Genomic DNA, 23,784 nt, shown 5'->3' on the forward strand with positions numbered 1-23,784 from the left:
GAAGAACTGTGGGGGCAGGGACCAGGAGGAGGGGGGCAGCTATTGAAATGTAAAGTGAATAAACAAACAAATAAATAAATGGAAAATTTGGTAAATCATTTATATTGTTTATAGTTATAATTGTCTGTGTATTTTAATGTCCTCTATTCTTTCTGGCTGAAAGAGTAGAGGCTTAGAGACAACAACCTATCTCTATCTCCACAACAGGGCTTGAACATTCAGGCCAAGCCTCCTACAAGTACATCTCCTCCATGTGGTCCACCCCACCCAGGAGGCAACATGTGACTGCATATATGAAGAGTGACAAATGGTGAACACCATGATACTGTACATATGGAGAGTGACATGCCACTGCACATATAGAGAACATGACATTGCACATATGGAGAACAACATGCCACTGCACATACCCAGCCCATTCAAGACACCAGTGGGAAAAGAAAGCTTAAAACCAAGGATTGTAGTTTGCCCTAAGAATTAAGTTCTACCACTTGTTTCCTTCTTCATCAAACCAAAGCCATGAAAGGGAGGAGTCTGGAATGAAGTAATACATTTGCACTCCGAGACGCTTGTTAAAGACGAAGCCTCCAGATAGAGCAGACTTTTCTGTGGCAGAATCCATGATCTAAGACCGCTTTCCAAATCACAAGGATCTGGAGGCTCTTCTCTCTGCACTAGAGTCCCACTGAAGACAAATCCTATTGTTAGTCACAGGCACGGGTTGCAAACCAGTTACCTTTGTTTTGGTGCCTGTGCGGTCATCTAACATTCCAGTCCTGGGTGATCTGGGAGGATTTTTAACTGACTCTTATCATTACTAAAACATGTTTGTGCTGACTGGTTTGGCCTCGGTGTTTTAAATTCAGTTGGTTATGTGCAGTTGTATGTAGTTGTGTGTGGTTGTGTACAATTGTGTGCAGTTGTGTGCGGTTGTGTGCGGTTGTGTGTAGTTGTATACAGTTGTGTGTGGTTGTGTGCAGTTATGTGTGGCTGTGTACAGTTGTGTGTAGTTGTGAGTGGTCGTGTGCGGTTGTGTGCAGTTGTATGCAGTTGTGTGTGGTTGTGTGCACTTATGTGTGGCTGTGTACAGTTGTGTGTAGTTGTGAGTGGTTGTGTGCAGTTGTGTGCAGTTGTGTGCAGTTGTGTGCGGTTGTGTGCAGTTGTGTGCAGTTATATGCTTTTCCCCAGGTCTTACCTCTAACAAAGACGTAAGCACTGTACTGTTCGTAATACTCTCCCATTCGCACGCGGATTGTGTAGAGACCTTCATCTTCTTTGTTGAGGTGAGAGAACGTGAGTGTTGCCCGGTCTCCACTCCAGTGTGGCTGCACCCATTTTGATGGAGAGACAGGTGCTCCTAGAAATGTAAAAATGACAAGTGGATTCATTGATTTCTCCCTACCCCACCCCCTTTCTCTCTCCTGTCTTCATTGAAAGTTATTTAACTCTTAGAACTCTCTAGATCTTTAAGGCACTCTGGTGTGTTTAATGTTAGGGAGAATATTAAATAGTAGTGAGGGGCTGTGGGACAGACGTGTGTAATTTGTAACATCTGACAAAATTAAACTGTTCAAAGAACAAAGAAGTTCAAAGTGTTGAGTTTTGCCTCTGTGCTGGCAGATTTATGTCAACCTGACATGGGCTCTAGTTCTCTGAAAGGAGGGAAGCTCCACTGAGAAAAGGCCTCCACAAGATCTGGCTGTAAGGCATTTTCTTAATTCGTGATTGGCGTGACAGGGCCCTGCTCATTGTGGGCAGGGCCACCTCAGGCAGGTGGTCCTGGGTTCTATAAGAAAGCAGGCTGAGCAAGCCAGAACAAGCCATTAGCGGATCCCTCCATGGCCTCTGCTTCAGTGCCTGCCTCCAGGGTCCTGCCCTGTGTGAGCTGCTGGTCTAGCTTCTCTCAGTGATAGCTTCTCTCAGTGATAGACTGTGATGTGAAAACATAAGCCAAATAAATCTCTCTCCCCATGGTGTTTCATCACAGCAAGAGTAGCCCTAACTAAACCTCTTTTAATTTTAAAATATCTTGTTACTTATAATAGAGGTCATACAGACTACAAAAAAAATTTTTTTTGGTACCATAACTTATGTGCAACAGATAAATATAAATTTTAATATTCTAGAGCTGTACAAATCATTTTTTTGTATTGTGTGAATTTAATTTTAAATTTCAATTTTTTTTTTTGTTTTTTTTGTTTTTCGAGACAGGGTTTCTCTGTGTAGCCCTGGCTGTCCTGGGACTCACTCTGTAGACCAGGCTAGCCTCGAACTCTCGAATTCAGAAATCCGCCTGCCTCTGCCTCCCAAGTGCTGGGATTAAAGGCATGCGCCACCACCGCCCGGCATTAAATTTCAATTTATACAATTGTATTTTAATGTTTACTCTGGTATGTCCCTTAACTTTTAGAAGTCATGATTCATATATAATCCAAAATGCCTGCTTATACATCTCATCATTGTGTTTTCAGCTATAAGGAAAAATTAATTCCACAGCTGTTCCTTTTGTTAATAATTGCCCCGCTCAGACTCTTATATGAAAAGCAAGCTCTTTCCACTGAATGCTCAAATGTCTAAACTTCATTTTTAATACTCAGAGCCAGAGGTTCCAAACTCTCAAGAAGACTGATGTCCTCGGGCACTTTGTTTGGAATGTCCACAAGGCCACTTCGATAAGTGGTATGCCACTGATTAGCTTGCTGTCTGCCTGTCAGTCCTGTCCCTGTGCTGGGACAGTCTCTGCCCCAAGCCCGCAGAGATGGTCTCTGTCATAGGTGGGTGCTAATGACAGATCCTGTGGTGGGTAAGCTGAGGCAGGCTGCTGTTGGGGGTCAGTGCTTAGAGCTGCTGACAGAGGTGGATCCAGATACCGACAGGGGCTGCTGCCAACAGCAGCCAGTAATGAGAGAAGTTACTTCAGCAGACTTTTCTCTAAGGAAACAAAGCTTAGTTTACTGAGGCTGGCACTCCCTGTGGCCAGCAGAAAAACTATGAACTCTTTTAACTCCTTGGGGCTAGCGAGAAAGAGAAGAAAAAAGAGAAAATTCACACACACATATACACACACACATATGCACACGCACAGGCACACGTACACGCACACGCACTGAGTAGATGAAACATAAGGCAGAGTTCAATAACTTCATACACACAAATACATACATACATACACACACACACACACACAGTTGATGGATGGAAGGAACAATGTTCCAGCCCTCCACACTTTATTCTTTCTTCCACAGCTTATATATCCCAGCAAAATCTTTCAAGCAGCATAAAACTACAATGTGATTACATTTTAGTTTTCTTCTAGTAAATAATTATGAAGAAGGTGTGTTCCCCAATACCTTTACAAGAAATAACATTACGTAGTACAGGTAAAGAAACAAATTATTCCCCAAAACCCACAAACATTCGTAACTAAGCAACTTGTTATAGTTTAACAAAGTATAAACAAGCAAGGTAGTTTTCTCAGACAGTTTCTCTTATTGCCAGGCAGCAATTTGTAGTTACAAAGAAAGAATGGATTATTTTATTAGTTATCTTTAAAAGTAATCTTATAAGAATCTTAAAAGAATTACAAATCTAAACTTTTATATAAAAACTGTCATAAATCCTCAGAATGCACATCTACTCATCAGCAATTCTTATTAAATCATATCAGGAAGTTGAGGGCAAAAATGGGTATAAGAAATCAATCATCACCACCAGTCCAGCCTCAGTGAGAGTCACATCAGCCAGTGCTGCCATTGTTCTTGTTCCCTGACCATAAAAGGTCCCTAGCTTAACTAATAAGAGTGTGCCTTTCTGAACTTCAGATTGTTCCCTAGGATGTTTTACATCAGACCCAGTAGTAAAACGTCTCAGCCTAGCTTCACTAATAATTTTACTTTTCCAAATGTTTTCTAAGGGTGGTGGTCACTGCTGACAATCTACATCTCTATGTTCTTCTCTAGGGGGGTGATTGAGTCATTAATCTGCTCCAGCAGCAAGGCCTGGAAGAGATCAAGCACTTGTATTGTGAGTGCCAGAAATGCTGCCCAGTGAGGGACTGGAAACTCCCTTAGAGTTTCCATATAATTCTTAGATTCAGAGGGCTGCAAGCAGAGCAGAACTCCATAACAGCATGAAGTCCTCAGGACATGTGGTCCTTGGGGCCGTCCCACACCCATGGGTCACCCATGTGGCTGTGTTAACAGGTGGGCCACATTCCATGTTCTAAAGTAATTGGTCATTCCTCCTGCATGGCCCTCGGCAAGTGGGGAAGGTTCCTCCTACTGTGGGTCCCCATACTGCTTCCCTGAAGACTCTGTCCTGTCCTCTAGGGTCCAGTCAGAGTCACCACTTTGCTGCTGTTGCTAGAACCACTGTCTTGCTAATTCCAATCTAGGCTAGGTCATAGTCCCAACCACCATGTTGGAACGCTAGGGGGCCCCAGACCGTCCCAGGTGTTCACATGTACACTTGATGGCCAGGCCCATAGTGCAGTAGGCATGTTGCCCGCAGCCCATCACTAGCCTGAGCTTATATTGTCTGGTTGACCAGTTGGCCTGTCTTCTCTGCTATGCTTGTGCTCTTTAGTCCCATGGGATTTCACATATAAAATGTAAGTTCATAGATAAAATGAGAGGCTTGAGATATGGCACACTAGTTGCTTTGCCTGAGTACTTAGGTTCAATTCCCAGCACCCACACGGTGGCTCACAACCATCTATAACTCCAGTACCTGAAAGAACTTAATGACCTCCTCTGTCCAAACAAAACATCCAGGCAAAACACTCATACACATAATTAAATTTTTTAAAAAGGATAAAATAGTATGAATGTCAAACCAGTGGCTACATAGCATTTAACCCAGCTCAGCTGACCTTCCAGAGCAGTCCAGTGTGCTGGCATTGTTTACAGCCCCCAAGAGTCAGTCCCAGCAAAATCAAAACAAACAAACAAACATTGTAATATTTATCTATTTTGTATCCATTTTTATACTAGCTTACATATTTCATATGAAGAATATATTTACTATAAACTTTTAAAATATAAATACACTATCACATTAAAGTAACATTACCAATGTCTGAATTGTTTCTAAAATTTTACTCTGCTGATTAATAATATTAGTACTTAATTATTTAGTGAGACTATATGTTTTAAAAGTTTTATACAACTCTTATAAATGATATCTATAAGTAAAAAATACATTACCTAATAACCTAGCTTATAAAGTAAATATATAGGTTTTTGGTAATTTATTACACATATTACTTGGTGACAAGGAAATCTTACCTTAAAAATTATATTTTAGCTGGGTATGGTAGTATACACCTTTAATCCCAGCACTGAGGAGGCAGAGTCTGTCAAATTTCTGTGAATTTGAAGCCAGACTGGTTTATATGGTGAGTTCCAGAACAGTCAGGGCTACACAGTGAGACCCTGTCTCAGGGATTAAACAAAATAACAATTGTGTGTGTGTATTACATATATGTGTGTATATATGGTACATATATATGTATATGTGTATATATATATACATATATATATATATGGTACACACATATATACATGGTGTCTTCGTTTTGAGATGTACACTTAAATCTTAGTATAGCAGTGTGTTGTCTTTAGCTTATAGGTTCTGTTAGCCCTGAGAAGCAGATCTGCAACTGGCCCACATGCAAGAACTCAGTCCAAAGACTCACCATTTCTGTACCACTGGACCTCTGGCTGGAAATGTTTAATTTCAGGAGTAATGACCACACGACAGCCCAGACTCATGGTCTCTCCTTCTCTCCCAAAAGACACATCAAACTTGTCGTCGAAGTGGATCTCGAACTTGGATGCATAGCCGTAAGGGGTCACCGCAACTGAGCACAACAGAAACAACAGATACCAGTAGTGCATCCTCTTTCTCTTTGAAGAGATACAGTATTATAACAAGCTTAGGCAGAAAGCAGCTGAGAAAAAATAGACCAAATTATTTATGTGGGCAAAAATCAAGTTCTATTTAGGAAGCATATAGAACATATGCCTATCTCATTTGCATATAATTCCTAACTCAATGATCATATAAGATAAATGTCTGTATTTATTATTATAAGGAACACAATTTAGATGGTCACATGTAATGTCTCAAATGTAAATTAAAACCATATTTAGCCTAAACTTTCTTACCTATAGTATAGGAGCTTTTTAATCTTAGATTTTGAGGTGAATTCTACTGCTTAAGTAGTGGGGACAATGGGATGCTTTGTCCCCAGGGTGTTAGAGCTGACTTCCCACTGAATACCAATGCAGTCTTTGATGGTCAAGCTCAATTCTTGATACAGAGAAGTTAAAGACTGCACACACTTCCACTTGGGTTTGGGACCTTAAGACTGATATAGAACTTTCTTATAACTCTCCTCTCTCCCTCAAGGGAGCTCCAGAGCCAGCCTAGCCTCTGAAGCCTGTGAAGGATAGGATCCAGTCAAATCTATCAGATTTCATTCGAATATTATCACATAGAAATTAGACAGATGGCAGATGTTCTTCAAAGAGAAGCTATTTCCCTGTTGACTAGTGGTTGCCTGGTAACACACAAGTTGGAGGCAGTACAATATGTTGGTTAAAAATCAAAGTTCTGGAAAGTTCTGTGAGTGAATGTGGGCAGTCATCTAGCCATACCCTGAGACCCACACAAAAGTTTCTCTGTGGAGAACATCATGGTACTTAGCTGATAGGATTATTGCGAGCTTAACCAAATTAATAGCTATTAAATACTTAGAATACCTGACAAAACTGAACTTAATGAAGGGTAGGTTGTATTTTCAATATAATATTTCAAGGCCTTGGGAAAAAAGACAAGACATAACAAGAAAGGACTCTAGAACTAGAGTTTGGCAGTTATGGGCTATGAAATCATGGCATTGGCTGTCTACTACCATGAGTTCTAGAACCCCCATCTCAAAGGAGAAAGACTAATGACTCTGTTACCAGGTTGTTGCAACTATGTATCCACGTAAAGTGCCTGACACATTAAGTAACCTGTCTATATGTAGCAATTTCTTTCCTAACCCAGGAGAGTTGATGATGATTTTTAGGTATTTGCTCAACCTATAAATATTTCTAAGAATAATCTTTGGGAAGTTATACTACTTTGAACTTTTAGTAATTTTTCTTATTGATGTTTCATAATATTTTCCATAGATCATAAAAAATGAAGTAACTTTCTGAAAAGAATATGACTAATTAATAGGATTGTTTTGTTTTCAGCCAACACATGGTATTGCCTGGTAACTGCGTGTTACCAGGCAACCACTAGTCAATGGGAGAATAGCTTCTCTTTGAAGAACATCTGCCATCTGTCTAATTTCTATGTGATAATATTCCAATGAAACCTGATAGATTTGACTGGATCCTATCCTGCACAGGCTTCAGAGGCTAGGCCAGCGTGATTCTACCAGCTGAAGATGGCTTATGTTGGAATTCTGGGGACATTTTAGAGGGTATAAAAAAGTCAGAGCCTAGAAAGGCTGCTGGTGGTGGTGGAGGTGGTGGTGGTAGAGGTGGTGGTGGTGATGGAGGAGGTGGTGGTGGAGGTGGTGGTAGAGGTGGTGGTGGTGGTGGTGGTGGAGGTGGAGGTGGTGGTGGTGGAGGAGGAGGTGGTGAAGGAGGAGGTAGTGGTGGTGGTGGAGGTGGTGGTAATACAGGTGGTGGTGGAGGAGGAGGTGGAGGTGGTGGAGGAGGTGGTGGAGGTGGTGGAGGAGGTGGTGGAGGTGGTAGAGGAGGTGGTGGAGGTAGTGGTGGTGGAGGTGGTAGAGGAGGTGGTGGAGGAAGTGGTGGAGGAGGTGGTGGAGGAGGTGGAGGAGGTGGAGGAGGTGGTGGAGGAGGTGGTGGAGGAGGTGGAGGAGGTGGTGGTGGAGGCGGTGGTGGTGGTGGTGGTGGTTGGAGATATCCTGACAAGGAAGATTGAACTTGCTCCAAGGAACTTGATGCCCCTAATCAGCAGGAAGTAGTCTAAAGAAGTCTATGCCCTCTTTCCCATCTAACCTTCTTTCTCGTCTACCTAGTGTTGGGGTTGGAAGGGATTTGAGTGGAGAAGGGTGGTAGGTATAAGAACCTGATCAATTAGCAAATATGATGGTTACCTACACTCACCATTCATTATTTATAAATATGGGCTTGACTGTCTTAGCATATGAGCAGTTTAACAAATATAAACAGACTACTTTAAAAATATAAAGAACAATCAATTAACTTTGGAAACAGAATAGAAACCAAAGAATTTACAATCAGTAAACTATTTAAAATCACTAACCATGGGTGGGTAGTGGGTGTTATATCCAACTTGGCATGTACTAATACATAAGTATTGTGAATTTATTTCATTATTTTAAAAATCATGTTGCTTCCTTAAGCTCAAGGATTCAGAACATTGCTTGGACTTTGAGCATTAACGTGCTACACTTTGCATAAAGATGGTGCTTAGTGAATGTGATGTTAACTTACAGCTGAGAGGCATGGAAACCCCACCACGGAGGAGAGAGTCGTCCAATTCTCCCTTGTATCCTAGAGAAGACAAGGGAAGACAAGACATGTGAGCTACTTTGTAATGGCCTGGATTTTTAGCATGGGCCGGAGTTTTAAATCCACTTTGAATAAAGCAAAGTAAACCTACGTTTTACCACAACTGAGGCGTATGCTGACATCTCTCCCTGAACATTCATCGCCGAGGCCCGGTACTGAGCTGTGTCTTCAAAGTCACACCTGGAAAAACACACAAAGATGAGTGCCCATGGTGGTGACTCCTTGTAACAGTTGGCTGTTTTCTCGGGGAATGCTTTGCTAACAGAGCAGATCGTAAATTAATGGCTCACACGTGGCTCTTTAGGACTCTTGCTGAAGGGACTGTCTCTGTTCCTGTGGTACATTACATAGTCCAAGTTATCTACTGATTTTCACATTGCAGTAGGATGAGAAGAGAATATCTGTGATCCAGTGTGACCCTAACCCTGGTTCATTTAAAATGTCAAAGAGTTAACCAAGTACTAAGGATATCAATTACACCCAGTAACTCCTTTGTACTGCTGAAGGAAAAAAATGTCCAGCCATGCATGGAGTGTTGGAGCAGGTAACGGCCCTGAGCGTGTGTGCTCCATGCTGTCCTGCTCCAGGAACGAGGTATTGGTCGAGTATCAGGATGACTGGGGAGAGAAAGAGGCAATGTCTCATGACAGTTTCCCACAGCCTCCCTGAGCCACAAGCCTGCACAAGGCGGGTCTTTATACCATTCCATGTTAGAGTTTCAAAGCATAAGAAACGTCATCAGTTCTACTGATGTTTGGGCTCCAGTTAGAGTTCCAGCTCACAGCATAACACAAGTACTTTCTGGGTGTTCCTTTTATGTTAGTAGTACAGGAACAGGAAAATCTTACAAAGATAGCTTCGGGAACAACACCCTCACAGAGGTCAGACTGAGATTCCAAGCGCACTGTTTTGTATCTAATCACTCTAGTTCTGTTCTTCCTTGTTTCTCTGGGTTTCCTTAGTTTCATTTGTGATACACTGTGTCTTGTTGAAATGAAAGGCATTAGACTGCAGGAAGGCAAATACAGTTGCCTTTCTCAGAGCTGTTTAATTTTAGAAACAACCATGAGGCTCACTGCTGCTTAAATAAAAGCAATTCCACTGCGATCATCGGGGCTTGGTGAGTACCAGGGACCTCAGAGTTCTCTTTGAAGCCCCGTGTCTATTGAGACAACTAGGTGCTGTAAGGATGAGTGGAATCAGTTTTCCTTTTACAGCTCAGCACATGCAGCTTGTCTGAACTGAAACTGTGGGTGCCTGTCTACTATTTCCATCCACATAATCAAGTTTGCATTTCAAACCATCTTAGGAAACATCACGCATTTTTTTAGGACTTGGAAATTTTAACAGTTTCCATTTCAAATTTTGCTTAACTCTGAGACATCCTAATGTCTGTCTCTGACTTGCCCACACAGACTGACAAGGCACACAGTGCCCCATAGTTGCTGGTGAACCGAAGGGAAGACCGTTCTCACAATCTATCCAGCTTCAGTGACACCCATCCCAGTCCCTATGCCTTTTGTTGGTTAAAAATAAAAGAACAGGGTGCTGTGGGTTTGGAATTCTGTGAAGATACTCTGACATAGATACACTGTCTACTTAAGCAATTATCTTCTTAATAGTTTCTAAAGGATATGCTCATACAGATAAAAGGATAAAGACACAAGTTCAAATGAGAGATTGTGTCAGGAGGTAGTGCGTGCAGAGCAGACTTAGTCATCATGCATGTCACCTAAACCACCAACCAAAGAGTACACATGGAGGGACCCATGGCTCCAGCTGCATATGTAGTAGAGGATGGCCTTATCTGGCATCAGTGGGAAGGGAGGCCCTTGATCCTATGGAGGCTTGATGCCCCAGTGTAGGGGAATGCTATGGCAGTTAGGTGGGAGTGGGTGGGTGGGTGGGGGAGCACCCTCATAGGAGTAGGGGGAGGGGAATAGGATGGGGATTTGCAGAGGGGAAACTGGGAAGGGGAATAACATTTGAAATGTAAATAAATAAAATAGCCAATTAAAAAAAAGAAAATGATGAAGCTGCAATAAACATCACATGTGAGCTTTATAATGCAAAAAAAGAAAAGACAAGACATGAACAGAAAAGACCATTAGATAAACCTGCATGGGGACCAGAAAGAAGACAATTTTGTCTGTGGCCTGAGTGATAAGATGCTTCCCTGAGTGTCTGGTGGTGACACACATACACACTGATGTTCTCCTGGAGTGTCTGGTGGTGACACACATACACACGGATGTTCTCCTGGAGTGTCTGGTGGTGACATACATACACACTGGTGTGCTCTTACTTGCTAATCTCAAGAGTATGCATTCCATATCGACTTTCAATGATGTACTTTCCCGAGTTTGCATGGACATTTATAGGCACCTGGTTCTTATACCTGAAAGGTAACAGAAACAAGATTAACAGATTAAAGAATAATTAAGAATAACTAACTGCATGATCTCTCTTCTTTTTCCTCTCTTTCTTTCTCTCTCTCTCATTCTCAGTGTGTGTGTGTCTTTCTCCCAGCCAAACACACACACACACTCGCACACACACACACACACACATACACACACACACTTATTGTTCCTGTAGATACACCTGTAAGTGAAGCACAATCATTCCATCTATTGAAAAAGGAAAAAAGAAAACCGCAAATTACCCAAGCTTAACTAAACTCACCAGCACTACAATAGGACTTCTCAAAGCGCTTTCTCCTCTTCACTAAAGTGTGTATGAATATGTGAACCAGTCAGAATATGAATGCATCTTCTGCACATAACAGTAATGAAAAGCTACAGCTATGAAATAGTAAATAGGGTAGTGATTTATTTATATAAAATAGGAAAACATTAAACCACCAACCAAAGAGCTTGCACAGGCTGGACCTAAGCCTCCTACACTTTTGTAGCAGACGTGCAGCTTAGTCTTCATGTGGGCCCCCTAACAATTGGTGTGGGGTCTGTCTCTGACTCCATTGCCTGTCTTTGGATCCCCTTCCCCTGTCTGGGCTGCCTTGTCTGGCCTCAGTGGGAGAGGATGTACTTAGTCCTGCTGCAGTTTAGCCTGCCAGGGTGGGTCCCCACATTCTCAACAGCCAGTGCTGTGGTGCCACGTGAGGCTTACCTACTTAAACATTTTCATTTTTTTATTTTTTGAAGAGAAGAGGAGGAGAAGCAGCAGCAACCCATGGGCAGGCTTCCCCTTCTCTAGAAGTGGAAAGGACAAGGGGGGAAGAGGAGAAAGGAGGGCTGAGATTAGAATGTAGAATGAATGAATGAATGAATGAATGAATGAATGAATGAAAAATAAATAAATAAACAAACAATAGGGAAACAGAATGGCTTGTTGACATTGTCAAAGTCAAGATGGTGATTTTTTGAGGTGGGCACATGGCTTGAAGGAGATGTCTTGGGTGCTAAATATACTTGGGCTCCATTTGAGTGCTGGTATACATATGGGTATATATAGTCCAAAATAAACTCGCCTGAACTCTTCCTTTATATATAACATACATTTCTTTGTATAAATGTTATTTTCAACAACAACAAAGTTGACTATAGTAAAACAGAATGAGAGCTTTGTGTTGGCCTTTTGGTGTTGGCGCCCTCTGTGGGAGGAAAGCACAATATCCCTCCTACTGGCATTCTCACATGTTATTCTTAAGAACAATGTCACTGTAAAGAAAGAAAGGCCATTATACTCCAGCAACTTGGTTTTTGTCATAGTAAGAATGACTTTTGCCTGAGGATAACTTCAGATCATGACAGGAGACTTCTGACTGTTCCAGTCCTGTTTGCTGCTTGCTGTCCTCAGAGATGGTAGGCCACATAGAAGGGCTTCTCTGTGGGACACTGACATCCATTCTGTCAGTGGTACCTGATCTTCTCAAGTCCCCACGTTCTCAACACCAGTGCTATGGTGCCACAGGAGGTCTATCTACTCAAAACTTAAAAAAAAACAGACAAACAAACAAAAACACAAACAAACAAAACGTCTTAAAAAGATGAGGGGAGGGGCTAGAGAGATGGCTCAGAGGTTAAGGGCACTGCTCTTCTATAAGTCCTGAGTTCAATTCCAAACAACCACACAGTGGCTCATAACCATCTGTAATGAGATCTGGTGTCCTCTTCTGGACTGAAGGTGTACATGCAGGCAGAAAGCTGTATACTGTATACATAACAAATAAATAAACCTTTAAAGGTGGGGGGGAGGAGAAGCAACAGCAAAGGATTGCTTGCTTCCTTTTCAGATAAACTACCTCACATGTGGAGGTAAAACTAATATCATAACTAATAATATAATTAATAAAGCACAGATGGCAAAGGATCCCCTGCTCTGTGTATACACAGCATCAGGAAATCCAGACCTCACAACCAACAAATGAGAGGACAGTATTTAATCTCACTCCCAATGACTAGATCATAGAGAGATCAAGGAACTCATCCTGGTCAGAAGGGATGACCGCAGGAGAGCTGGGATTTGAACCAGGACTGCCTGGCTCCCGACTCATGTGACAGTTTCATGTTTTAGTTGTTCTCTATCTGGCTGCCTTTCATTACTTTCGACTTCTGAAATGACATGCAGAAGATGGGGAGGGGAAAATGGTACAAGGGAAGAGAAAAATATTGGTTTCGGTTAACTCTTTCACCCTAACCTTGTCCTCTGAAGATTCACATTTTGGATGGTTGGTCCTCAGTGTTGTCGCATTCTGAGGTAGTGAAATCTTTAGTGAGGAGGGTCTTGGATCATTGGGCACCTTGTGGTGCATCGTTAATTCCAAGATACTGAGCTACCGTATAAGAGCAAGGCCTCTCTGTATTCTGTATCAGCGTGTCATTTTTCCCTCTGGCAATGCTCGCTTTCTGTGATTCCACTTGCCATGGTGTGTCACTGCCAAGCAGTACCTCATAAGAGCTGGCATGTTGTTCAAAACTGTTAAATAAATCCACCTTCGTGTAAGTAGCCTTAGGTATTCTGATATGAAAATAGAAATCTAATATAATTCCTAATATAAGTCACACCGTTCGTTTTTCTTCTTTTTAAGTGCGCGTGTGCATGGTATATGTACATGCCTCCATGTGTTCACATATATGTGTGTTCTGGTACATGCTCATGTAGAATCCTGAAGTTGAAATCAGCAATTTTTCTCAATTGTTTTTCTATCCTTTTCCTTGGAGCAGGGCCTCTCAATCAAACCCAGAGCTCAATGATACGGCTAGTCTAGAAACCAGCTTGCTCTGGGGAACCCCTGTCTCTGCTTTCCAAGGCTTTCCATGGTGACCAGGTATTTATATGAGTTCTCGGGATCTGAACCCTGGTCCTCTTGCTTGCATGCTATGCACCATTTCCCAAGCCCCTACACATTTCTGTTGCTCTATCATTCTCATTTCCCACGAAGCTAAACTGCAACCCAGGTGTCAAGACTCGTGTGAGATGCCAAGTCTTCAACGCTCCCCTTTCCAAGTCTTTACACGTTATAAACTGTTTTCATCTCTTTGAATCTTGGTTACTCCCTAAATATTACATTTATCCACCTTATTGTTGAGAGGCAGTGAGATAGCTCTTAGGTAAAGGCACTTGCCAACAGCCTGATGATGGCTAGAAGCTGATCCCTCAGATAGGCTCTACATGTTAGAAGGAGAGGAACCAACTCCCCCAAGTTGTCCTCTGACATCCGCACACACCTGTACATGCACACACAGGCATACACATGCATACATACACACACAGTAAATGAATGCAATTTTAAAGGTTATGGTTGGGTCTGCATCTCTCCTGCTAAGTTGCTAGTCCTTTGATGATGGGGAACTGTTTGCGTGTGACACACATTTCCTTCTGTTCCCACTCCTGAGGGAGTCACGGGTGTATCACAGATGCTCAGCGCTGGTTAAATTGAATTGAATAGAATTGTTGTAGATCAAACAGTTAAATTATAGCTTCTTTTTTTTTTTCAATAAAGAAATCAAGTTCTGGAAAATACAGACCTCGTGCTGTGGATGATTTTGAGTGAGTGCACATGAAGAGAGTACGTTTCTCTCAGATCTGAAATGAAGGAGGTTGTTCTAGCCCAAGACTCACAGCTGATTGGCAGGCGTGCTGTATGATTCGCTCCCCACTCAACACAACGCTGCCTTTCTGCTTCCTGAAAGCCTGGAAGTGGCGTCAGACCGCAGTTTCAATACAGAGTTCTCAGCAGTCGGGACATGTGGTCAGAGACAGCTATCAGCACCTCTTAACCTCAAACGCTCCCATTTTCATGAGCGAAGGGGAATGCTTTCTGATTAGATAGTTTTGGGTCAACTGAGACTCAGCTAAGCACCTCCTGCTTGCTTGGGTTTTGTTGTTGTTGTTGTTGTTATTGTTGTTGTTGTTGTGGTGGTGGTGGTTGGTGGTAGTGGTGGCTGTGGTGGTTGGGTGTTGGGTTTGGTTTGGTTTCCACATGCTGAAGGGTTTTCGGTAGCTCTTCTCAGCGCAAGGGGATCAATGTGACATTAAACATTGCGTCATGTGCTGCCTGACCAAATGACCGAGCAACGCTCAGATTGGCTTTGCGTCAACAATGCTGTTCATACCTCTATAAAGTTTGAGTTAAAGCGCTATTTTGCAGCTCCCACGGTTGCTCCACCGTTCCCACCCTCCGGTACCACTCGGCTTAGCACCTTTACGCTTTTCCAGCTAAACATTCACAGCTCTTCCCGGGTGACCACCTGGCAAAGGAAACTGGTTTAAAATACACAACACTTGTCCGTGGAATGTCGTAGGCCTCAACCTGTCCGAGAAAGAAACTCCTGCTTAAAGCCGTACAGAAGAACTAAGGCAGAAAGTGCTTTTGTTCTACTCTGAAGGGTTTGGGTCACTTGAGACTGTCTCAGAGGTCAGAGGGGAAAGAAGGGGTTTGGCCTGCCCCTCACCCCACACTTCACAGCTTGTCGTTTCTGGAAAGTAGAATTCCAAATTAGCCAGTCATCAGCCGGCTATGGAGAGTAATCTGCACCCTGGGATTGCTTCCGGGAGGCTTAAATCGTTTGTAAAGACGGCATTTCCCTAACCTTCTCACGCTGTTTCTGAAGCACTAACTATTGGGGCTCTGTGTACTTCCGGAAGAACACTCTACCATCCATCTAATGTGTTACACACATTTTATCCTTATATACAAATGTCTGCCATGCTGCAGAGCTCATGGTGAAGAGAGGTGGGGAGAGCTCTCTGATGGAGTGAAATTCAGTGAAACAAATATGCCCTATGACCTTTTTCCTGTCATGACGCCATGCAAGTTGAGATGGCCTTACACACGTTAACTCTCACAGCAAACAGGAATACTGGTGAGAATCCAACTTTAAAAAGCAGCTATCGCCCACTGTAAAAAACCAAGTATCTGCGACTAGAGTTGGCTCAGTCAATGGTTAAGAGAGGAAAGATAGTTAAATCTAGCTTTTTTTTTTTTTTAAGGCCACAACCAAAACAATGTTCTCTTTTTACAAATAACATTTTTTTTTTGAGACAGGGTCTCATGACTCCCAGCCTGGCCTTGAACTCCTTATATAGCTGAGGTTGACTTTGAACTCCTGTCCTCTTGTTTCCATCTCCGGAGGGGTGGGGTTACAGGCACTTGCCACCTTGCTCAGTTTGTTCAGTCGCGGGGATAGAACCCAGGGTCTCATGCTAGGTGACCACTCTACCAACTGAGATACTCCCATCCATGGAAAGCATGTGTTTTCTTCATTCTCTACGTCTTAGCATTTCATGGAAGCAAGATGGAAATACAGTTGTCCACTCTAAGCACCAGAGGATGAAAGGCCGCTCAGCACACAGTGTCCTTTGATCCCACACCACCAGGGGCAATCAATCTCCTCAAGTTCTAACATAACCTTCCAGAATAAATGCAAATAAGGCAACATAAATTCCGTCTTCCACCTTTAAGCCAATAGGTGTTAGATAGACTGTTGTATCAAATGGCCTATTAAACATTAAGATTTCATATTTTTTTTCCACAATAGAAATATCTTTCCCATGATGGCTTGCTTCACCACCTTGGTATACTGGTGTTCTCTGCAAACAGCTTTTCTACTGAACATGACACACAAGCAGTACACTTTCTGCTTTCAGTGTGATCTGGGAATGCCAACACATTCTGTACCTGGCCTTGCTGAGTGCTGCGTTTCTGCTGTGCATCGTTCTCTGGGTAACCTCTAAGTTCCACTTAAATAGATATGGTTGGAAATATGAGATTGGCCAGGAGAACAGCTGCTGCCTGCTCGCACTTGTTAGACCTCAGACTCCCATGACCTAACAGCAGCCAGTGGAAACTTGGAGCCAAACTGTCTTTGGAAAAGGCTCTGAGGGAACTAGACTCCTGGTGCACATGCTTCTGAGAGCCACGGCCCAGGACTTAGCTGCTACCCATTAGGCAGCATGCCTGTGCCAAGACCCTTCACAAATGTATTCCCTTAAACCCCCACCTCGGGTCCCAGATTTCTCTCACATTTGTACTTGGTGTCAGGGCCAGGAAGCTGCAGTCAGGCACCAAAGAATACTGAATGCCAAAAAAACGTGATCACCAACTACTCTGGGTCTCACCTGGTAACGAGTTCCCTGCTCTGTGAGGAAGAGGATGCCTGTGGAAAATACACAGCTTGCACCCATGTGGTGACATAAGTTAGAATTCTAGCAGATGCTTCTTAGAAAAGACACCATGTCCAAGAAGAGATGCAAGCTCCATAAAGAGTCTCTTCTCTGAGGTGAGTTTCCTTGGGAATAAATTGGGCTTAAGTTCCAGGGATCCTCTCTAAGAGAACCTTAAAGCTACTTCAGACTACTAGACTTATGTTTCTTTTTGTAATGTGGCCCCCAAACTGTAGAACTTCTTGCTCCACACCCCTGGTTTTGACCCTGTTATCACCAAAGCCAACTGTCAGTGTGAGTTCACTGATTCTCAACATTGCTGTTCGCCCAGAGACAACTCTTGCTCTCAGAATCACGGACAGCACCTTCCCCACCAAGCCATCTTGCCAGCCCTCTCAGAAACAGAAGAACCATTTTCTTAATTGCTCCCAGTTCTTTTGTTTTGAATGGCATTTTCCCCTGAGTATGAAAGAGGAGACTTCCGCTGGAGCATCTGGCTTTTCCCTCCTGGGAGAACTGGTGTAAAGAATGAGTCTCAGTGAATGGTACCCTCTGTCAAGTGAAGGGAAGGATTCTTTTAAAAGTTAGATGATGCAACTTTACAGTCATAAGGAAGGGTAGGGCAAAAGCAATGAAGTTCTAATTTACTTTTATATCTCAAAATTTGTAAGGAAAATTTTTTAAAAATCTATTTTTGTTGGAGTATTAGAAACATTTCATGGCATTTCTCATCTACGTTATAAATTTGCTGTAATGATTCATAGTCATTTTTGGCATTTTTGCTATTGTTGCTTATGTTTTGATTTTGAGGCAAGAGGGAAAGAAGTGGACACTAAGTTTTAGTTTTTTGTGTACAAATACATATTCATTTGTGCATGTACATATGTGTGTGTGTGTGTAAAAGTGTGTGTGTGTGTGTGTGCATACTTTTGAGATAAGGTCTTTCTCTGAACCTGGAGCTTCATGATTTGTTTAAACTAGGATCAGGGCTCTTCCTGTCTCTTCAGCTCTTGGAATACAGGAGCACCCAGCTTCCTAAGTGGGTGCAGAAACCCAAACCCGGTTGTCACATTAGCACGGCAAGCACTTAGCCAACTGTCCCACTTTTATAAAGTGATTATATGATTATAAAGCATTAAGACGTATAATCTGGATGCAAGGACCATTTGTTCTTCCCATTCATAAAACTGTCTCGATACTTTAACTTTTGAAAACGTGTACAGACTTACAGCTACCTTTGTTGATTCTTGCATACTGCTGGCTAATTCAGAGTGCTTTCTCTGGACGTAAACCTAAGCTGGCAATCAATTCTACTAGCTTCCACAAAGAAAACATACCACGTGAGACGAGGTTCTGGCCAGCCTGCTACGGAGCAGTGCAACTTCACGTTCTCCTTCTCCCAGACTGTGTGAGAACGAGGTTTAATGATAAACTCGGGAGCATGAAGGAGATGGTCTTCATTTAGCTTTCCGTGATATGCTTGGGTCTCTTCTAACTGAAAAAGCAAGCAAGTAAACAACCAAACATTTTCAAAATGCTACCAAGTTAGAGCTCCTTCTAGTGCAAGCACAACAAGGAGAAGTCAAAGTTTTACTTTTACTCTGTTTTGTTTTTGAAATAGATTCCTATGAAGTCTAGGCTGGCCTGGAATTCACTTTATAATCACTTTATAATCAAAGATGACTTTACACTTCTGATCTTCATGATTCTACATTTTAAATGCAAGGATTACAGGCATCCACCATCATGCCCTAGTTTACGGCTTGGTGGGGATTCAACCTGTGGCTTTATGTGTTATACAAGCAGTATCAACTTACTACATTCTCAGAGCTAAGTTTTATATTTTGATCCTTATTTTTACAGTTGGGTCAAATAATTTCTGATTTTAAAAGGGGGGTGGTTATTTAAAACCCTAAGATTGAGCAATGTCCCTAGGGTGGACTTCTAAAGTAGCTTCAGAAACATTCTTAAATCTTTCAGATCCGAAATTTCGTGAAGTCCAAGGTTCCACTTAACCTACATATTCTAATGGCTTCTCTCCTTGTTCCCTTCATTTCCTGATGCCACATAGTTCTGCCCTGGAAACAAACAGTCTATTTATACACATGTGCTCACAGTCAGCTTGTGAAACACATTCCCACTCTTATAAGTAGCCTGAAATTAGCCCCTTACTGTTTTCCTCAGTGACAGCTCTTCCGCCTTTTCTCGAATTGCAATGTTCCTCGACTTCTTCTCGAACGTTTCTTCTCGTTGAAGGGTGGACGTGGTCTGCTTAGAGGCTGTGGTCTGCTTGGAAGCTGTGGCCTGTTTGGATACTGTGGTCTGCTTGGAGGCTGCGATTGCTTCCTCACTGGCAAGAAGGGTCCGCTGAGCTATGTAAGCAGCAGCCTCTTTAATTCTTTCTTCTTCTGAGTCTCTGATTCCACTGATGTGTACTTGCCTGAAACAATGGAGCAGAATGTAGCAACAATGTAGAAACAGCGTGACAATTACAAGCTTACCCAGTCTCACTGACCTCAGGAAGGGGCTCCCGTACCCATAGATAACCCTGGAATGATAGCTCAGTGGTTAAGAGCACTTGCAGAAGGCAGTGGTTCGGTTCCCACTTTCCACGTGTCGACTCACACCCTTCTGTATCTCTAATCCCCTAGGGGTCCACTGCCTTCTCCTGACCTCCATGAGGACTGCATGAAGGTGGTACACTTATATACAAGCAAGCAAAATATTCATACACATAAAACAAAAAAATAAATCTTTCATAACATCCTGGTAAATCAGTCTCTTTATTATAGAAGGAAGTATCTTCCTCTAACATTAAGAATGACAATAGTAATGGTTCCTATTGTGGTTCTGGTGCCTTTCATGTATGATACTTCATTCCATCCAAACAAAAGCCCACAAGGTAAACACTATCAGATACATGGTAGCAAGACTTAAAGAAGTTAAGTAAACTGCCTAAGGACTTTTACCAGTCAACTCAGTCTGTTTACAGTAAAAGATGAAGTTATGATTTATTTTTCCAGAAAAGATGACAATGTACAATGAAATAGAGACCAGATGTCAGAAACCTGACATAAAACTGTGAATTCTGCAGCAGTGCACAGCCCAGAACTGCCGTGTGTGTGTGTAAACATGTCCTAATGCCACACAAGACTCTGGTGCATAGTAGGTCTCTCTAGTACCTCAACATTGTATAGTTTGGGATTTTAACATACATAACTTTAAAAATTATTATCAGCATATACTAATTCTGCAAAGTAATGCTGCTGCTGACGTTGTATACATGTACATTGCATGTATTTTGATCATATTTGTGCCTCTAGAACCCTTTCTTGCTCTCCTCCCTTCACTCTTCCACTTCCTTATCATCTTTACACTTTACAGCAATGAGTCTCTTTCTCTTTATATGAATTGGTATTTAACAGTATCTAATCACTCATACCTAAGGCTCTACTTCCCATGTCAACTGACCAGATAAACAATGTTATGCCCTAACCACTCTCTTTTGACATGTATCCTATGTATATGACAAAGGCATCTGAAAATGGAATGCCTTGATTTCAGTGAGCCCATCTTTCTCAGTGTGGGCTCCGGGCCTCCTACGTCCCCTGTAAACCAATATACAGTGAATGCTCAATGAATGTTAGCTACTATTGACTCCTTGCTTATAATAATCACATGCAGGAAGAGAAAGTGCACACACCGTCCAGAGTAAATAGGCACCATGTAGTTGCCTGGCAGGTTTCTAGTCTCCTCTCCTGATAGAAGGCTCCGCTTGGCTCTCTTTGTCTGGGGGCTCAACTTTGATGAATAATCTTCTAATAGCAGACTGGAATCTGTAAGTCTGAAATAAGATGCCTAATGTTAGATAGAACACAAACTGCACTTAAGATATCCCAAGGGTTGACAAAGCAGGGGCAGGAGTCCTAACCTAGGGGAATTTCCCCAGAACCTTGGATCTCTATTGTTATTATCTTTCCCCTTTAAAAATGAATAAGCCGGGCGGTGGTGGCGCACACCTTTAATCCCAGCACTTGGGAGGCAGATTTCTGAGTTCGAGAGTTCGAGGCTAGCCTGGTCTACAGAGTGAGTTCCAGGACAGCCAGGACTACACAGAGAAACCCTGTTTTGAAAAACCAAACCAAAAAAAAAAAAAAAGAATAAAAGTTAGAAGGATTACAGATATGTAAATGTACTCCAGACACACACTAAGAAAAAACGGTAACAGAGATTTCATGGCTTTTCCCTTCAACATTTCAAGAAAAAGAAATGATGATATTTTCAAATAGCCTTTTGTAATTAAGATAGTGTTTGGAATTTAGACACATCTGCAGTGATTTGATGTGCCAGGAAGCAGGGGACAATACCCAGAGTGGGTCTCCCTCTTTTCAAAGAAGTGGAGGGAGGAATGGGGGAGGATCTGCATGAGGGGGTACTGGGAAGAGAGGGGCGATTTATATTGGGATATAAAGTGAATAAATAAAATTTTAAAACTACTTTTATACATACATATATGCATGTACTTATATACATATATGTACAAATATATTAAATATAAAGGGTCTGTGATATTTTTTCAAATATCATAAGTATAAGTGTTTTTTTAAAGACATTTAGGCAGTCTATATAAATGTGTTTCTTTTTGTAGTGTTAGGAATGAAACCCAGGGCCTTGAGCACATAGACAAGCATATAAGTGGTTTTGATATATTTTGTATTCAAGTCTTCTTAGAATATAATGGGAAATGGACAGTTCCACACAGGGGTCCTGAGCTAATCTGACACAAACCCCTAAGCACTCACTGTGAGAACTCTGCATACTTCGGACAGGTTCCAGAGGGTGAGGAGACCCTGAACTCATCCACTAAGTCTCATTACATGGTGCTTGTGTTGAATGGTACAGTATGATAACGAACCCTGGGGTCAGCTCTATTTGACTGTGCACACGGAGGCAAATGTGTGTAAGGGGATAGTTCATGACTGAATGAATGAAGAACTTCACTAGGACGATGGGAGACAATAGGATCAAAATAAAAATATAACCTTAACTTATGCAGTTGTTGACTTAGATAAAATGTATTTTTCATACAGATAGTTTGATGAACTCAAGAACATACTTAGATCCCAAGAACCAATGTATAAACTGAAGACTAGAATCTCCCTGTTGGCTATCATGATGAAGGATGTCAACAACAGGTGGTTGTGTGGGAATTCTCTGTACTTAGTTTCCTCCTGTGGACTTCAACTCTAAAAGATAATAAGATTTTTTTTAAGCTCCTGGTCTGGAGAATTCTTGAAAAGAAGAGGAAGCCAGTGAGTGGCTATCTCTCAAGAAATATCAAGCTGTCCATTAAAAATTATTCAAACCTTGCCTGTTGCCTAATGTTTAAAAACCCTTTGGAGATGCTGGAGAGAAGGCTGTGCCATTAAGATCACCTACTGCAAGCAAGGTGGTGAGATGGTGCATGCTTTTAATCTCAGCACTCAGAAGGCAGAGGCAGGAGAATCTCTGAGTTTGAGACCAGTCTGTTCTTCAGAGCTAGTACAAAAACAGCAAGGGCTACTCAGAGAAACCCTGTCTTGAAATATGAAAAGAAAGAAAAAAAGAAAGCAAGAGAGGGAAAGAGGGATGGAGGAAGGGAGGAAGGAAGGAAGGGAAGAAGAGAAAGGGCACTTACTGCTCTTATAGAGAACTGAGGTTCATCTATCAACACTCAGATGGTATCTCACTACCATCTGTGCCTCTAGTTCAGGAGATCTAACGCCCTCTGGCCTTTGAGAGCACTTGTGAACACATGGTGCACATAGACTTATGCAGGCACACACATACACGCACAGAATCAATAATTGTTTTTAACATTTATAAAAGCAAAAAGAATGACCTATATCAAAATCAAAACATGGGCCAACATGCACACAGTATAAAACAGTTAACACAGAAAGCACGTAGCACTGTATAAAACAGTAAGGGTCACGGATTTACAGGGTGCACAGCGGCCCAGTTTCTGAGTAGACATTAAGCACAAACCCATGAATGAGTATGTGTGCACCTTGTCTATTAACTGCGCTATGTGTGTAGGGTGGGCTACTGCCATTGATCCCCTGGTGAAATCACGTGGAAGCGTCACACACCTTGTCCTCTCCCACTCTGCGATTCAGGGTGACAGCTAGCTCATTTCTACGGAACGGTTTTGACGCTAAAGGTTAGAACCTTGAAGTTGAGCTCATGGATTGCTTACCAATTGGAAGCCAGAGTGAAATTTGTCCCTGGCTGGCTGTTCCAGCAAAAGGAGTGCATTTTATACCCCAAGTCACAAAGTACAGCCTGTGCTTATACAGGCCCAAGTTTAAAGTGGGATTTGCTTCTACCTCTTTACTCCATTGCTATACAAAACAAACCATGATCTCAAGTGTATTGCTGCTTTCCTTGAGAACAGTGGAATTTTCTCATCACTCTTCTATTCATTATTGTTTTTATGAGAAAATTTTTACAAACTAGCTTTTCAATGTTCGATTGCAATAGAAGTTAGGATACCCCATTATCTTATTATTATATTATTGTTTGTTCCTTTTTCCTAGAAGACAAATATGAACTT

The 23,784-nt window shown here is 42.1% G+C and overlaps 1 protein-coding gene across 1 annotated transcript in view; it reads right to left on the bottom strand.

The window, feature by feature from the left end:
• Positions 1–23,784, bottom strand: part of Myom1 (myomesin 1) — a 112,838-nt gene that overhangs the window by 75,974 nt on the left and 13,080 nt on the right. The window contains exons 3-10 of the mRNA XM_028762193.1: positions 20,893–21,033; positions 19,362–19,629; positions 18,527–18,684; positions 10,867–10,959; positions 8,653–8,741; positions 8,484–8,543; positions 5,696–5,860; positions 1,196–1,357 (exon numbers count right to left, since the gene is read on the bottom strand). Coding sequence (XP_028618026.1) covers positions 1,196–1,357; positions 5,696–5,860; positions 8,484–8,543; positions 8,653–8,741; positions 10,867–10,959; positions 18,527–18,684; positions 19,362–19,629; positions 20,893–21,033 — 1,136 coding nt within the window. The remainder of the gene's footprint in view (positions 1–1,195; positions 1,358–5,695; positions 5,861–8,483; positions 8,544–8,652; positions 8,742–10,866; positions 10,960–18,526; positions 18,685–19,361; positions 19,630–20,892; positions 21,034–23,784) is intronic.

The sequence above is a fragment of the Grammomys surdaster genome, unplaced genomic scaffold (assembly GCF_004785775.1).
Source record: "Grammomys surdaster isolate TR1022 unplaced genomic scaffold, NIH_TR_1.0 132, whole genome shotgun sequence".
Classification (NCBI taxonomy): domain Eukaryota; kingdom Metazoa; phylum Chordata; class Mammalia; order Rodentia; family Muridae; genus Grammomys; species Grammomys surdaster.